The sequence below is a fragment of the Rhodamnia argentea genome, chromosome 11 (assembly GCF_020921035.1).
Source record: "Rhodamnia argentea isolate NSW1041297 chromosome 11, ASM2092103v1, whole genome shotgun sequence".
NCBI lineage: Eukaryota > Viridiplantae > Streptophyta > Magnoliopsida > Myrtales > Myrtaceae > Rhodamnia > Rhodamnia argentea.
In genome coordinates, this window is record NC_063160.1 from 2,338,845 (window position 1) to 2,355,521 (window position 16,677).

At 35.7% G+C, this 16,677-nt stretch overlaps 1 protein-coding gene across 1 annotated transcript; it reads right to left on the reverse strand.

The window, feature by feature from the left end:
* Positions 1-234: 234 nt before the first annotated feature.
* On the reverse strand, positions 235-3,741 carry LOC115744129 (probable WRKY transcription factor 13). Its single transcript, XM_030679233.2, has 3 exons — positions 3,219-3,741; positions 2,828-3,109; positions 235-734 (listed from the first exon to the last, which is right to left on the reverse strand). Exons 1-3 carry the CDS (start codon positions 3,584-3,586, stop codon positions 563-565), a joined length of 822 nt encoding a protein of 273 aa, XP_030535093.1. The 5' UTR covers positions 3,587-3,741; the 3' UTR covers positions 235-562.
* Between the last annotated feature and the right edge of the window lie 12,936 nt (positions 3,742-16,677).

Genomic DNA, 16,677 nt, shown 5'->3' on the forward strand with positions numbered 1-16,677 from the left:
CATGATATGACGAATGAAAGGGTATACTCCAACACCTTCCTATTAATAGTATGTCGAAATCGTCACGCAATCGCCACTTGACACTCGCCACCTTAGTTGAGCCCCGTGGCCTGTTGAGCTCCACCGGTTGCAGAGATCGAATATATAGACGTGTCGAGCTTCACCGGTGTCGAGCTCGACTCAAATCAAATTGACACCAAGCCATGCCCAAATTTGATGGTGGAACCAAGTAAATTCAGGATAAGCACAAGAAAACTTGTATTTAGACTCAAATATTATCATCACCATATACTGAAGGCCCAAATGAATGCGGGCAACAAGAAGTTTTCTCCAACCGACATCGGTAATAATTCCAAGCAATCGCTCAACCTCGGAATCAAAGGAAAGTCACCGGAGTGATCTTTGACCACTAGTTGACTTGGAGTTCATCCCCCAAAAAAAAAAAAAAAAAACCCAAATGAACAAGAAAGAAAGAAAGAAGCAGTTAAGCAGGCCACAGAGCCCTGGATCTATATGCTTATTAGTGATGATGATCATATGTATACATGTATTTGATTAGTTACTACCAGAAGAAGTCGTTCAGCTGCGAGGACGCCTGCGAGTCCTCGGCGTCCTGCGACGGCGAGTGCACGTGCCTGCCTTCGTACGTCGTTATCACCATCCTCGGATCCTCGGCCAGCCGCTCCACCCGCTTCTTCACCCGGCAATTGTCCTGCGTGCAGCGGTAGTAGCTCCTGCAACCGAGATGGCAACTTGCCGTTAGCCAGTCTAGACATTAGGTAGAGACACTTCGGACTCGTAAGAATACAGGGCGATTCGTCCGATTTCGGCGCGGTCTCATTGGCCTAATCGATTTCTAAGATCACGGGAGGATTCTTCGATTGGTGTGGCAGATCACAAATCGTGATTAGACTGGTGCGATCCACTGTAAAATGTTGTGAGCATCTCGATCTATCTCAACCGTTGACGCATACTTCATTTACACGCATCGACGGTTGAGAATTGATTGAGACGTCGATAAGACCATCAGAAGGACCATAGAATCTCCGTTAACTAATGCGTGAGCAAAACTATAGCCTTAAGGCTCACTCGGGACGTTGTTTGGAATATAAAGACATAGGAAGAAACACATGCTTAAGAACGGAAGACAATCTTTCGTGAAGACTTTGGCACCAGAAAAGAATAATTGGGAAGTCTATAGACCATGCAGACCAAGCCCATCTCAACCGTTGATCATATGGATGCATCACATAATTAATGATTGAGACAATATTGATCTATATGGATGCATCACATAATTAATGACCAAACGATATATATATATATTTTTTTTTGGTAAAGATGACCAAACGATATTGACGTTTACCAAAATGAAAAAACAAATTATCTTCCAAATTCCAGACCAATGTACATGAAGAACGGAAATCAACGCGAATCACACAAGTTTCACATGGTTGCCGCACTCTCGAAAAACTTTTGGGTCGCATCTGACCCGACCACGAGTGTAGCGAGGTTTTCCGTAACTCGGAATTTACTTTCCTTTGGTGAGACCACACCGTATAATAAAAAAGGTACACAATTACATGACAGATTGAAGTAGCCAGAAGTAGCATAGTGGCTTTGCTATTTGGAACATTTCGTGCCATCCTACCCTAGAATTGTACCACATCAATCTTGATCTTCAAAGTTTCACTGATCTAACCAAACAGACTCATAACTGGTAAAACTAAAGGAGCTTTGACTTTGCAATCACTGAACAATATGTGTACACAAATACCACAGGTAATAAGAAAATCCAAAGATTTCCCAACATAACTATTTTTATTTTTATTTTTATTAATGTATGTAAGACAGGTGAAGATAGAGTCGAGATACTCGCGAACAAGAATATTCATTTGGTACAGCAGTGAAATCATTTCCGACATGTGAGAGTACTGTTACTGTTTTTGTCGGAATTGAACCCCTTTCTTTTTTCTTTTTTTTTTGGTTATCTAACTACATAGAAAACCATTTTTGGCCAAAGAAGAAGAAGACAAAAAAAAACAAAAACAAAAACAAAAACTATAATGAAAGCACAACAATATCTTCCTCCCTTGAACGAAGAAGATGGTGTGTAAAACTGAGGAATTCTCCTAATAATCACGTTCTCCTCAATGTCAAAACAATGAGTGACAACTAAATCATGCCTGTTGACTAGTGGAAAACATCTAAAGCAAGTTTAAAAAAAAAAAAATCCCTTAAGTCATATAGGATAATCAACTTAGACTATGCTCTTCCTTTCGATCATCCATAAAAAAAAAATTACAATGTGAGTTGCGAAAATCCCCGAACGTAAATGCGGCACATCACATTCATTTCTCTTTAGATTGATGGTACTTTTGTTTAGCATGAAACGTGATAAATGCATCAAATTACTGCATGCCTTGATACTTTTGGACGTGATTTTCCTCTTTTCAAGCTAATAATTAGCTGATTTTTACCGGGTTAAACCTATTTCATGAGCACCTAATTATCAGCTCAGTTCATTCATTCCACATAATTGGTAAATCTACTTTGCACCTCCCATACACTGCAAAATCACATTGATTCAATGATGATCCAGACATAATCATATTACTGCAGAGACAGAGAGAGAGAGATGGGGCACATGAAGTATAAAAGCTAAAAGAACCGGTCGTTGTGAGATCATTCACAAAAGGTTAGCAATAAACTTATAAAAAGACCCAGAAAAATAAAAAATAACGGGGAAGAAATCTGCGGCTAATTTTAATTCGTGGGATGTCTGAAGAAAAATGATAATAATGAGATATGAAGAACATATATTTACCTGGGATGTTGGGTGTTCTTAACCACCTTCTGGCCGTACTTCCTCCATTTGTACCCATCATCCAACACATCCACATCGCTCAGGGTCTTGAAGCAGAACCTCGGCTCCCTCACCTTCCTCCTACCCTTTATCCTCTTCATCTTCAAAGCTGAAGCCCCCAAGCTTTGATGGTGCTGGTGGTGGTTGTGGTGGTGGAGGTGGTGATAATGATTGCCATGGTCTCCGCCGCTGGACGACGGTCTCATCACCAAGCTGCTCTGATCACTCAGCTCACCCCATGCCCTAAAAGAAACATCAAGAGAACAGACTTTCAAGAACAGGGTGTTGTAGATAATGACCAGTTTATCAGCAGCTATCAGTTATTTTTCTTCTTCTTTTTTGCTGGATTTACCAGAGATGTGGGGTTGATCTCTGCAACGACAGAAGTTCAGAAGGGTTTGGGAGATTCTCTCTTTGCTTGTGAGGAGCGGTTTGTGAAAGTAGGGTTTCAGTGATGAGGGTGAGGTGGTTGTTATTACTACAGTTAGAGGGAGGATCCGGGGAAACGAGGGCAGATGGAAGAGCGAGGAGGGACTTGAGGGTCTGGTTAAAACAAAGCGATGACGGTGATGATGATGATGATGAGCAGGAAGCGAGAGAGCTCATGCTTGAAGGGAAGATGGAGTAGAAACCCAGTTGGGAGGGCAAGCTCTGGTCTTCCAACATGGTTGCTGCTGCCTGGTTGAGCATGGCCTGCGTGGACGTTGCAGTAGTTGACATCTCTCTCTCTCTCTCTCTCTCTCTCTCTCTCTCTAGAGCTCTGTGAAGAGAAGATCTGAGGGAGGGAGACGAACTTTTGGTTTGCTTGTATGGGGGATCTTTGAAGAGAGAAGAAGCGAGAGAAGTCTCTCTCTCTCTCTCTCTCTCTCTCTCTCTCTCTCTCTCTCTCTTTGGCTGTGAAGATGTTATTGGGGGTTTAAAAGAGGATGAGAAGGGTCCCCCCTCTCTCTCTCTCTCTCCGAACAGCGATTTTAGATTTTATTGTCATCGTCGTAAATCAAATATATTTGATCGAAATTCTTAGATAAAGTATCAAAAATAAAGAATGAGTTGAAAAGTTTTAGATCTATTTGTTTATGTCTCCACCGTTAGGAATTGTTCATGAAATAATTTCTCGAGAGAATGTAGAATTCAATTAGAGAAACTACGCTTAAGAATCTTTGAATTTGTCATTTTTTTTATAAATAAAAGTAACTATCTAGGAGGCTGGGAGAAGATCATAGTGTCCAAGCCCTTCTCTGATTGGCAAGCCGATCGGCATGACGATTTCCTTCTCGGAAGTTATGTCATACTTTAGGGTGCAAGTGTCGGGATCGGCCCAATAATTTTTCTAATCAATTTGTTTTCATTTTCTTCTTTTTTTGTATAATATGAAAAGTTGAAAAAAGTGCATTTGGCATTATTTTAAAGCAACCTTCATAAGAAAAATAATCTTAGAAAGGTACATTAACAACTAAAAAGTCATAAGAGCAATTTGTTACTTTTATTTCCAAAGAAGAAACTCATTTTCACTTAGCGAACACGTTCGCAAGGAAATTTGGAAACTAATAATTGTTTTCATTTTTATTTCATATTTGAACGGAAATATTTTCTAAAACCAAATAGGCCCCGAGCTCTTAAGAAGAGAATATGTAGGAAGACGATTATAAGCTTCTCTTGCTCATCAACAAGGGGTAACTCAATGCACTTGATTGCAATGGAATGACTTCATCATTGTCTCTTGAATTAGAACTAATTGGTTGCTCTAAAAGAGCTTCACAACCGCTCCCCTCCAAACATTACCCAAAAAAAAAAAAATCATTTCACTTATTATATTAAAATGTTACAAATCGAAGTTCATCGTAAGATATGAGTGGATTAGGCAGCTCTCATAGCAAAATATCGATCTTCTTACGATCTTTCCGGAACAAGAATAATGGGATTTGGTCCGACACACTTGAAATGTAAAGAAGTGAGAACGAGGCTTCAAATGTATTTCAGTATAAAAGAATGGGATAAAACATCGAACTTGCTCTAACTAGAGGATAGTTTAAGGATCATCAGATTTTTTTTTACATATAGCGATTGATGCACAACCTTTTTTTTTTCTTTAGGTCGGTAGAGATTTTAATCTCACAACCATGGTCAATCTTTTAAGTGCCTACGAGTGGTCAAAATCGTTGTCAAGGCTAAATAAGAATACCTTAAAGAAATTAATGAACACTGCCAGAGCTTCTAATGGAGTCTAATGTAATATGCTCAGAACTAACATTCAAATTGACGCTTTTATTCCAAAGTTACACTATCCTTTGACCTTTGAAGCATGCGTACTCTTCTATAGAGTTCAATAAAGTGCATGATTAATTAATTTAAAAAAAGCAAATCCCATCACATTCGGCACAAAAGAGAAAGTAAATCCCATCGCAGCCATTAAACCCTACAAACGACCCGTGATAAGTATAATCAAACTCCATACTCCGGACAAAAACTTTCACTTTTGCATAAAAGATGGGAAAACTTTCACGCTTCCCTCTCAAATAGTCACTGTCACATGACAAGTGTTTGTAGCTAGGCTTTTTCTCATTCTCATTTACAGTATGAGTCACTAATTTCAAATGCTCATTTACAATCAACTACTCTAAAAATTTAAGTGATCAAATAAAGGCGTTCGTCGATATTTAAATATTATAACAAATGTATCGGGCATAGTATTATTTCTGAGCGTCTCCGTTTGAATATAAGCATACCAAACTACCAAAAAGGAAAAGTGGACATGAAGGATGGAACTTTTGTGGGCACTGGACAGTCACTTTAGCCAAGATGGAGCCTAGGAGAAGAGAGCAAAACAGATGAGTGCACAATAATAGAACAGGAGCATGATGGGGCAAGTGAGGTTTTTCCCATTTCACCAACACGCACATATCTTTCAAAAGAAAGAAGGGGAAAAAAAAGTGAAGATTGATAAAAATATTTTTCTCATCATTTTTCTAGGGCAACTCAAGGTGAAATATCAAGGCAATGATGATAAATCTTGGGTGCAAATCTGTCCCCTCTCTGCCTTGGCGGTGAGAGGATATCATTATGATTGATATGTCGAATAGGCCCTATTTGACTTTTGGCAGAAAAAGAAAACCAAAAGGGGGAAAATTTAAATAATAAAGTTTATCACCTTTCTAGTTCCTTTTTGCTTATTGAACCTTTTTGCCCCACACTTTTTCCGATAACATAAATTCAACCCCCGATCTAACCACCATTCTTCAGTAGCTCCAACCTATTATTTTGTTATCATCTTCCCAATTGAGAGCATAAACCCACCTTGGTTTACTTTCACTTTCCCATGTAACAAGCATGATTTCAAGGGGGAGCCATCTCTTTTAGATCATTTGGATTTTTTTGTCCCTAAAAATCAACTTATCATGTTTTTAACCTTTTGGTGTACTTGAAATCTCTCATTTGCATGCCTTTTCACCTTAGGGTTTGGAAAAGAAATTACTGTCACTTAATCAAGCGACACATAATTTTTATCGAGGTTTTGTGCCATCCTAGCATCTCACATGGAATTAAAGAACTACTTATATAAATATAATCGATAGATATTAGTTACACTTTGCGGTCAATATTAAAGTATAGCTACGAATTCAATATGATCATTGTGCATGAAATCTCACCAATATAGTTTTACTTATACTCGATGAAGATTGTGGATGTACTTGGAATTCCAATCTCTTATTTAAAACGTGTATGGTTTCACAAGTCTTGAGAGGTCTTTACTAGAGTCTTCTCCACACCATATCGATAGCGGCGACTAACGCTCTATTTGTTTCGCGAAAAATAATTGATTTGAAAATTATTTTCCTAAAAATGATCGCTTGTATTGCTTGAAATAATTAGTTAAACGATAAAAAAAAAAAGTTCAATCATTTTTGTAAGTGATACAAATGATTATTTTTAATAAAATATTTTTCAAATCAGTTATTTTTCGCAAAACAAAAGGAGCCTAAAGTATTTCAAGATTTTTGGGAAAAAAGAATGTTCACTCCGAGAAAACCTAAGTCAGATTTCTTCCAATACCCAAATTTCTCAGTCTTGCTAAGATTGCAGCACTGTTTGGAAAAGGACGGGGATGAAGAGAACGCAAGTGGATCTGAAAATGTCCAGCTCATTTAAAAGGCCAAATAGGAAAATATTTATAACTTACAATGTGCCGTTATTTCTTCCAATAAACATAATTTACATTTTGAAAATCAAATATTAATTTCATTAAACGTGTTCTTTTAAAGTAACTTTTTTTTGGGGGTTAAATTTTAAAGTAACTTAAATAATTCATTATTCGATCTAACAGTCACGTGTTATCTATGAAAAGACACAACCATTGGACGGACATAGTGGTTTCCTAATAAATGTTGCCCTTGACAAGAAGAGACACATTAAAGAATTGCAACATATAGACTTAATAAGTATAAACCGATTTCCATCTTTGTGTCTCATGATTTTTCCAAACTTGTTTTTGGGAAGTTGGGCAGAAAGAAAGACTCTCCATTAATTAAATAGAGAAGATCGCCAAGTTTCAATTGATTGAGTAGGTCAAGCAGGAGAGAGTATATATCAAACTAATTTTATTTCGTCAATGTTATAATTTGAGGTCAAATTTGTTTTGCGGCAAAATAAGCCAATTTTACCATATTCTTGTAATATGCCTCTATCAATCTTGGTATATGAAACATAAGATATTCATATGAAAACTAAAGTTCTAAGTGTATTCCAAAATAAATAAAATAGTTTGTGAATTGTTCTTATTTGTTACGCAAAACATTTACTCGTTATAAGTGCAAACGATGCGATTACCATGTAATTAATGGACAAATATTTGGTGCATGGATTGGGCAATTCTTCTTTTTACAACCACATCTAACAAATTGTATATTAAACATTACTTCTTCATACAATTATGTTTTTAAAATTAAGTCAACCATATTGGTTTTCAATATCAGAATTGTTTTTCCGGAGAATTAGCAAAACAGTCTTAAACTGATTATATATATGTTAATTTAGTCATAAAATTTTAATTTTGCTAATGTAGTGCTAAACCTTCCCGTTTTTTTTTTTTTTAATTTCAATGTAGTACTTTTGACCAATTTTGGATTGAAATTGTTGACATGGAATTCAGTCATCATCAGCTATACTATGTGGCACACTAATGTAGACAACTTTACTAAAAAAAATCCTATATAGACCCCACGTCGGTTAATTTAACATCAAGTGGCCAAAAGGACTATTAAAATTTCGCGCAAAAGTTGATGATTACTAATTAAAAGTTTAAGATTGAATTGATATCCCTACAATATTGTAGAGATGAATTGCTAATATTCCCCTTATTTTGCCTATCTCATGCTCGAGTTTTATCTGGTAAGCGAAAAGTAAACTTTCAAACCATGAGAAGGGCATCCTATTCTTATCATCTCTTTCTTGCGAGACTATTATTTTGAGATTGAGATTTTTGTTTATATGTACATGAATAGGCAAAAGTAAATGAACTGGTTTTAATCAAACTAAGTATATGTAGTATCTCAATAATACGTGTCTTCTATATTCAACTCTCTCGCTGACTTATAAGAAATTCATAGAAACTAATAGAAATTTTTTCACAATCTATTTATAAATTTTTAAAATTGACAGTAACCTCAAAAGAGAATTTATAACAAAAAGATTATTCATAAATCAGAGATAACTTTTATCACAGATAAGAGTATAAATCTGGGGCAAGAGATAATTTTTCGTTATTAGATATAAGCTCAAACCTATCCCAAAATCAGAAAAATTTTATGGAAGGGTGCTTATGAGTGTAAGAAAATGATGGAATACTAACGAGATTAATGTGCAAAGTATCTGGCAAAAAGAGGATAATCAAAGTAATGGCTCATTTATTACTGCTAATTGCAATTTTAGTTATTAGGTAACTCTATGATTCAAACTTATGTGGGGAAAAATTGTCTCGACAACCTAATAATATGAAGAATCAATAAAACCATAAAAAAAAACGCATTAAACATTTGGGGTATTACTTGCTTTGCAATAAAACAACGTGCATAAAATCCATCCTTTGTTTTAAATGCCGTCTTCTATCCCTTCGACCAATTTCGGCTGTGACCGCCCCACTTGGGCGAACATGTTTTGTTGCATCATTTCCTATGATAAAATTGGGCATTCTATTGGTGGGGCATCAAGATTTTATCCACCTCTTTTTACCGTGATTTGATTTTTACAATGAGATAAGTAAAAATGAATCATTAATAGATGTCATGTTACTGAAGTGTAAAAAATAATAGTTGGATGATGACCAAAAACATGCAATCACAACCATATACTTGAAAACTAGTATAAAATCTCAGAATAAAGGAACGTATAGAAAATAACAAATCTATTGAATATAAAATTAAGCTAAGCATAATCCAATATAAGAAAATATTTTAGTAAATTAATAAAGTTAATTATAGTTGTTTTGATTCATTTGTCTAAAAATAATAGAAATAATGAACAATCTATAATATACCTATGGCATTTACTAATTTAACCGATGATAGATGTAGTTATTGTCGTGACTTTTGATGAGTTAATTACGATTTAGATTACTATTGCAGTTCTTTATAACTCTTATCGCAACTATTTTGTTAAACTTATTGGAAGTGAAACACATCGATGACAATTAGTTGGCTGTAACACTACTGACCTAACAATAAAAAGGGAGGATTACCAAAAAAGTTCTAAATATATTGTAATTGTCAATTAAGACCTAAACTTTTATTTTGCCAATTCAGTCCTAAACCTTTTGTAATTGTGTCAATTCAGTCAATTTGGTCAACTGGTGCCGAAGTGACAAGTTTTAATAATATTCTAGTATTTTCCTAATTTTTAATTATTCTTATTTTTTAGATAATTTTGTTTCTGTCATTATTTTTCTTTTCAGTTTTTTTTTTTTTTTGGGGTTTGGGCCAGCTACGAGTAAGGGTCACGACCCTCTCCCGCCGCTAGCAAGGGCTCACGATTCTCGTTGTGCCTGGCGTGGGCTCGTAGGCCCTCGTCCCGGGATCGGTGGAGGTCGCCGACCCAATAAAAAAACAAAAAAAAGACAGAAAAATTACTAAAAATTCAAAAAAGTAAATTATTACTAAATTTGCCACATTAGCACCGACCAACCAAATGGACCAAATTGGTACAACTGCAAAAAGTTTAAAACTGAATCGGCAAAAAAAGATTTAACCCTGAATTTGCACAATTGCAATTAATTTAGGATTTTTTAGATTATTTTCCCCAATAAAAAAGATGACATCAAACATCTGCAGTTGTAAGAAGAGGAGTAAAACTCAAATAAATTAAAATTCGATCCGTGACCAATTTCATTTGCACTCACAGTAAAAGGAGGCTTACAGAAGAAAGACACTTTAGGATGGCATTCTTGTTTTCTCTAAGAAAGAGAAAGTTTTATGGCTCCGTTTGTTTCATGGAAAATGAATTATTTAAAAAAGTTTGGAGACACTCTTTTGAGCTTAATTTATAGTGTCTGGGTTTGTTATAGATACTGAACTTAAAAGTCTTGTCTAAACATAATATAGATTGAAACACTGTGTTTGGAGTTGGTGTTTTAATCATTTTCTTTTCAATTAAGAAATAAATAATTGATTTTAAGTTAAATAACCAAGAAAAAAGTACGTACAATCTAGGTGTTAGTAATATATTTTGAATGATTTTCAGTTTTTCATGTATAATAAATGTCAAAGCGTTGCAAAATTTTCAAAGATTCAAAAGTAAAAATCAGTTTAAATAGAGCTAGTACCCCCTTCCCATTTTTGAAAAAGGCAAGGACATGTAAGGCATGCGAAAGTATGATGCCGGACTCATGAAACAATAGCAAAAACAACTTACAAGGCGGTCGAGATTAAGATTTCCGTTCATTTCATGAAAAATCAATGATTTGAAAAATATCAACCTAAAAATGACCGTTTATATCACTTACAAGAATTAATGATAAGTATTTTCATTATTTATGAAAATATCTATAAATAAATTGCTATACGTAATGAAAGTGTTCTTGATTGATTATTTCGAGCGACACAAGCGATCATTTCATGAGAATATTTTTCAAATCATTCATACTTCGTCAAACAAACGAAGCCCAAGTATCGGGCCAAAACATCTTTTGCGTGTCTTTCGTGATTATAAACATCATTAAACTTTTTGTATTAAGTTAAAACTGTCTTGACCAGGCTCGAACCAGTTGAGATGTTGCTAGTTGAGCCCTAAGAAGGAAATGCTTGTCCAAATCTATCTATTTTCTTTTTGCCTTTCAAACGGATAGGACCTAGCTGACCCGGCTAGTGCCATCTTGATCGATGTTCTCAGGACAAGTGATCCCTAAAATTAAGGACGTGAATACTGTTGATATCTTCGGCCGAAACTATACTTCCTTTACACCCTAGTCAGCCACTTAATTGAGATTAATCGATGATGCTCGCACCCGCATGCCGCGGCTTGAGTGCTTTTCAACAAGCTAAATATGAGATTGACTTGCAAAGACCAGTTGTTGCTCTTGCTGAATTCACATGGGATGATGGCTAGAAATTTTACCTGGAGCTCCGTTTGTTTCGCGAAAAATAACTTTCAGAAAAAAAGAATCGACTTTTTCGGCATTTGGTTTGCAAAAAATAAAATAATATGGGAAAATAGTTTCTACCCATGAAAAAAATTCCTTCAAAGGTGGCAAAAATGTTTTACTCTTTTGAGAAGAGGAAAACATTTTCCCTCGTCTTTACTCCCTCAATTCCTTTACATTCATTTTCTTTTATACTATTTTTTATTTTCTTTTTGTTCTTTTTTTTTTTCCTCCTTCGTCCTCCACCGATTGCGGACCTTGGCAACGGCCGCCAACCCAGTGATCAGCCATGATGCCAATAGGCATCAAGCTTGGCCGAGGCTAGCAATCTCAAGTCTCGCCGACCTTGTGCGAGGTTAGAGCTCGCCAGCCTCGATCGAGCCCGAGAGCGCCGGGACTAGCAAAGCCTCGAGCTCGCCTATAGCCAACTGAAACCAAAAAAAAAAAATAGAAAAGATAAATAAATATAAATATTTATTTTTTTTAAAATTTAAAAAAAAAAAAATTGAAATAAGTGCATGGAGCAAAATCAAATCCGATTTTCCATACTAAATGATGGAAAATATTTTTCGGGTCTTTTCCATATTTTAGCCAAATGCCGGAAAATATTGTCATTTTCTTGGAAAGTAGCTTTCTGAAAAATATTTTCGGAAAACATCACATATTTCTTGAAACAAACGGAGCCTTAGTTTTTATGTTTTTCGCCAAAAAATGAGTAATTTAGAAAATATTTTTTTATAAATGATCACTTACGGCACTTGAACTATTAATCAATGAAAAATTCTTTCATTATAGACAATAATTTATATTCAAACATTTTCATAGATGATGAAAATTTTTAACAAATTGCTCCTGGTTGTTCAATCATTTGATAACATTCGTTCATTCATTTTTGTAAACGATACAAACGATCATTTTAAAAAAAAAACATTTTTCAAATAATTCATCTCCGCAAAACAAACGAAACATTAATTTCCAATATATTTCATGTTTCTTTCATTTATGTTTCAAATGATATGTGTGTCAATTGAAATTAAAATTTTTACTTAATCCATCAACTTCTCACGTACCAAAAATACATATCACGATATTCCGGACTTAATTTTTCCTTATTGCTTGCGTGATTTCCCTTGAGAAATTTGTCTGATCCATAAATGAAATCGATCACATTCGATCATTATTTTTTAATTGATGTACAAATAGTTGCATCTCTCCGGATCTTTATTGCTTGGAATAGCAGCACAAATAGGATGACATATGTCATTTTCATCACTAAAGTTCATTAGTCTCTTCCAATAATATCAGTCGGGCAGAAAAGGGACTCTGATAAGAACAAATCAAGTTTTCATTTTCTTGACTTTGTTTACGGAAAAGAGGCGATCCAACAAATGAAGGACTTGCGTGGGGCTTGCGAGGTCATGACGTCATAGCGGGACGAGCAAAAGGTGAAATGACTTTCATGATTATCTACAGCAGAAGCAACAAGAGCCCCTGGAAAAATGTAGGACGTGATATAATTTAATTAAATAAAAGATAATATCATCTTTTTTGTTTGGAGAAATAGGGCATCATCATTTCATTTTGTCTCTGTTTATAGGTGGCCATTATTACCACTTCATCAGATTATTATTATCATTATTATTATTATTATTATTATTATTATTGTTTCTCCCCTGTTATATCAGTTTCTCCTTTCTTTTCCTGGGCTGTGTTTTCCTTTGCTTTGGCAGAGACATGGTCCATGAATCCTTTTCTTTTTTTCCTTTTTTTTAATCACTTTTCACGTGATTCGATCCGAATGGCTTTTCGCGGAGATTTCCTGCCCCACGCGTTGATTATTTTCGCAATCTGCTTGAAATTAGAGCATGGAAAATGGGAAAAGAAAACAAGAGAGTACGTTCATATGCACGCGTGAGTTGCGGTGAATAAAAATCAAACGTCAATGAATTAGTAGGCTTTTGATATGTTATCATTGATCCATAACTCGTTGTTTTTTTTAGAGTAAGGATGAATCCAACAAAATATGTTAATAAGCTCGAATTTTAGCTCTCTCTTGATAATTTTCCCGACTAAAGGTATTGGACTTTTGCTTCGCTCCTAAGAATTGATATCTGACGCAACAATTGATTCGTGGCCCACTCTCTATAAATTTTGGTGTTTGGTGATTATATCAAGGAGAAATATTGTGATTGAAGCGATTTCGGGGTACCTTTACAGAAGGTGCCCGATGTTGTTGTCGCAGTCTTCAAAAGGCAACAAAATAAATATTCAAGCAGAGATATGTTAACGTAGAAAAATACCTGGATTAAAGGGGAGTGGACTTATTGATAAAATTAGAAATGCTTATTTCCCAAGTGAATAAAATATGAGATGTTCTAATATGGTAATCTCAAACCTATTCACTAATTGATAAATTATATATCTTGGGTTATATAAATCTGCTAAGTTGCCCACCATGTTCACGTCAAATTACCATAACACTCCCATGTGTTTTATTTCATGGCTAGTATGAAGAAATGTGTGTCGGAGAAATGATTACTCATTCTCTGCATTGGAACATGGAACCATCATTTTCAAAATATAATAAATTTCATTTTCCTGCTCGTAAGAAAAGGAAAGAAAATAAACAGAGAAAGTGTGTGAAACTGGGTGAACTATAATCAAATTGTTCATCATAAATTGCTATGTTAAAGCTCTCGAATAATCAGAAAAAAATAAATTTATTACTAATTGTGTTTAGATGACATATAATCAGAATAAAATCCACTTTTACATACTGTAATTTTTTTTATATTAAAAGTTAGTAATGTGAAGGTCCAAATTCTTAAAACATCATTAATAGAATGTCCCCTATAATCAAAAAGGCATTTTTTTTTATATACGATTTTTTGCTGGTATTGCATAATTGGAATTTAACAACGAAAACATTCTTATAATTTATTTTCTTTAAAACGCCCTTTTAATAATTTTGATAAATGTTTTCAGTATACTGCTTTTTGCTTGTTGATCATCACAGGGCGCACTGAATTTGTCGGATTTCAGGAGGTGTCAATCGACTGGAAATGCCTTTGAAGTGGACCTCACATCGGGTCGTTTCTAAACCCGTCCAAATCTTCTGGTGCGTGTGTTTTGGGTCATGAGAAACATGGCGATTTAATTCGTACTTATGATCATGTCTACATTTGTCCAATATACATCCAAAGGCATGATACTTAAAAGGAAAAATTACAGGTGACCAAGATGGACCGATCGGACCAGACACCGCAGATTGGACCAACAGATTTGGATTGATTTTAGAGGTCATCGGCCCAGTTCCCGGTTGCTCGAGGTGGAACCGGTATCCGGGTGGTTCGGCTCCCGGTTCTAGGGGAAACCGAACGGATAAACCGCCCACCCGGACTAATAAATTTTTAATTTTGTTATCAAGAAAAAAGGATTTGTGATCTAGACTCGATTGAGAAGACAACAAGTGATTTCGTTGGGTCAAGCTGGTTTTTCTTATATCTCATAACCGATCCTCCGTCTTGGCTTGAATTTGCTAGAAGTTGAGGGAGAGTGAAGCTTTTAGTGTGCTCTGATGGAGGAGGCTTCTAATGGGAAAGCGGAGGAGATGACCTTGAAAGAGGTTGCAAAAATAGGGGACGAGAAAAAGGAGGGAGCTTTCGAGGAAGATGGCGAGTACAACTACAAAGTTGAGGTCCAGCCAGTGAGAGGAGTGTCAGTCGGCAATGGAGCGCCCACCCGACCGGTGGTCCGATCCAATCCCTAATTCCGGAAATTGAGAATCGGAGCCACCAGCCTAGTCCCTAGTTCCTAAGGAAATAGGACCATCCGAACCATGCTCACCCCTAGAAAAACTAGCCAAAAAGTTGTAATAATACACTTTTGCCAATTCAGTTCTAAACATTTTAATTGCTCAAATTGAGTCTTAAACATTTTGACGTCTTGCCAATTGAGTTAACCCTACAAATTCTATTTGGAAATTGCTAACATTGATGCTAACTATCCTATGTGGCCTTGTTGGCGTAGACGTAGACAATTGTTAATAATATTTTAATATTTTTTATATTAATTATATTTTTTCTTTCCTTCTCTTCCGCTCTTTACTTCTTTCTTATTTTTTTCTTTTTCATTTTCCCTTTTTTCCTCCTCCAACCATTGAGCGGCCTCGTAAAAAAAAAAGACAAAAAGGCAAAAAAAAAAAAAGTAAAGAAGGGAAAGAAAAGAATAGAAAAAATTTCAAAAAATAATTATAATATTATTAAAAATGATTCACGTCGACGTCGGTCATATCATGTAAGATATCCACTACCCCCATTAGAAATTTTAGGCTAAAATTGGCCGGATGGCCTCGGTTGGCAAAACATAGAAAGGTTTATGGCTCAATTGACACAATTAAAATATTTGGGACTGAATTGACAAAAGTGCAGTAGACACACGACTTTTTGAACAATTTTCCCTATTTTAGACTGGAGACTTATCAGAGTCAATGCTAAGGGATGCATTGAATCAATTTTAAATTTTAAGTATCTAACTGGCATAGTCATAAATTGAATTAAGTAGTGTGTGGAATATTTCTATTTGCCCCTCAAGCATTTTGTGGATTCTCGATTTGCCTCGTAACTTCAATTTTTTTATGTCATTCCTAATTTCTCAAAATCGATTCGATGCATTCCTAAGCATTTTTGTTCATTCAATCCTAAATCATTAAATTGTGTTAATTGAGTTATAAAACTTTTCACGTTTTGGCAATTGAGCCCACATGATCAATTTTGGTTGAAAATCGGCGACGTGGATGCTGGATACGTGGCAAGTCCAATGCTGACGTGGAAAATTTAAAATAATATTTTAATATTTTTGAATTTTTTTTCTTTTCATTGATTTTTGACAATCGTGGCTGGCGAGGACCAGTAGGACGTCCTCGCCTAGATCTAGGTGAGGGCCGACACCCTCGGCCGGACCATGTGAGGGCCGTGAAGCCTTCGTCCAACTTGGTGAGGGCTTCGGGCCCTCGCCCAGATCCGGGCAAGGGCCATAACGCCCTAGCCCATACCGGGTGAGGGCATCGTAGCCCTCACCGATCAATAGGTGAGGGTATTGGCCCTCACTTGGATATGGGTGAGGGTCTCTAGTTCTCGCCTGTGAAAAAATAAAGAGAAGAAGAAAGAAATATAAACAAAATCAA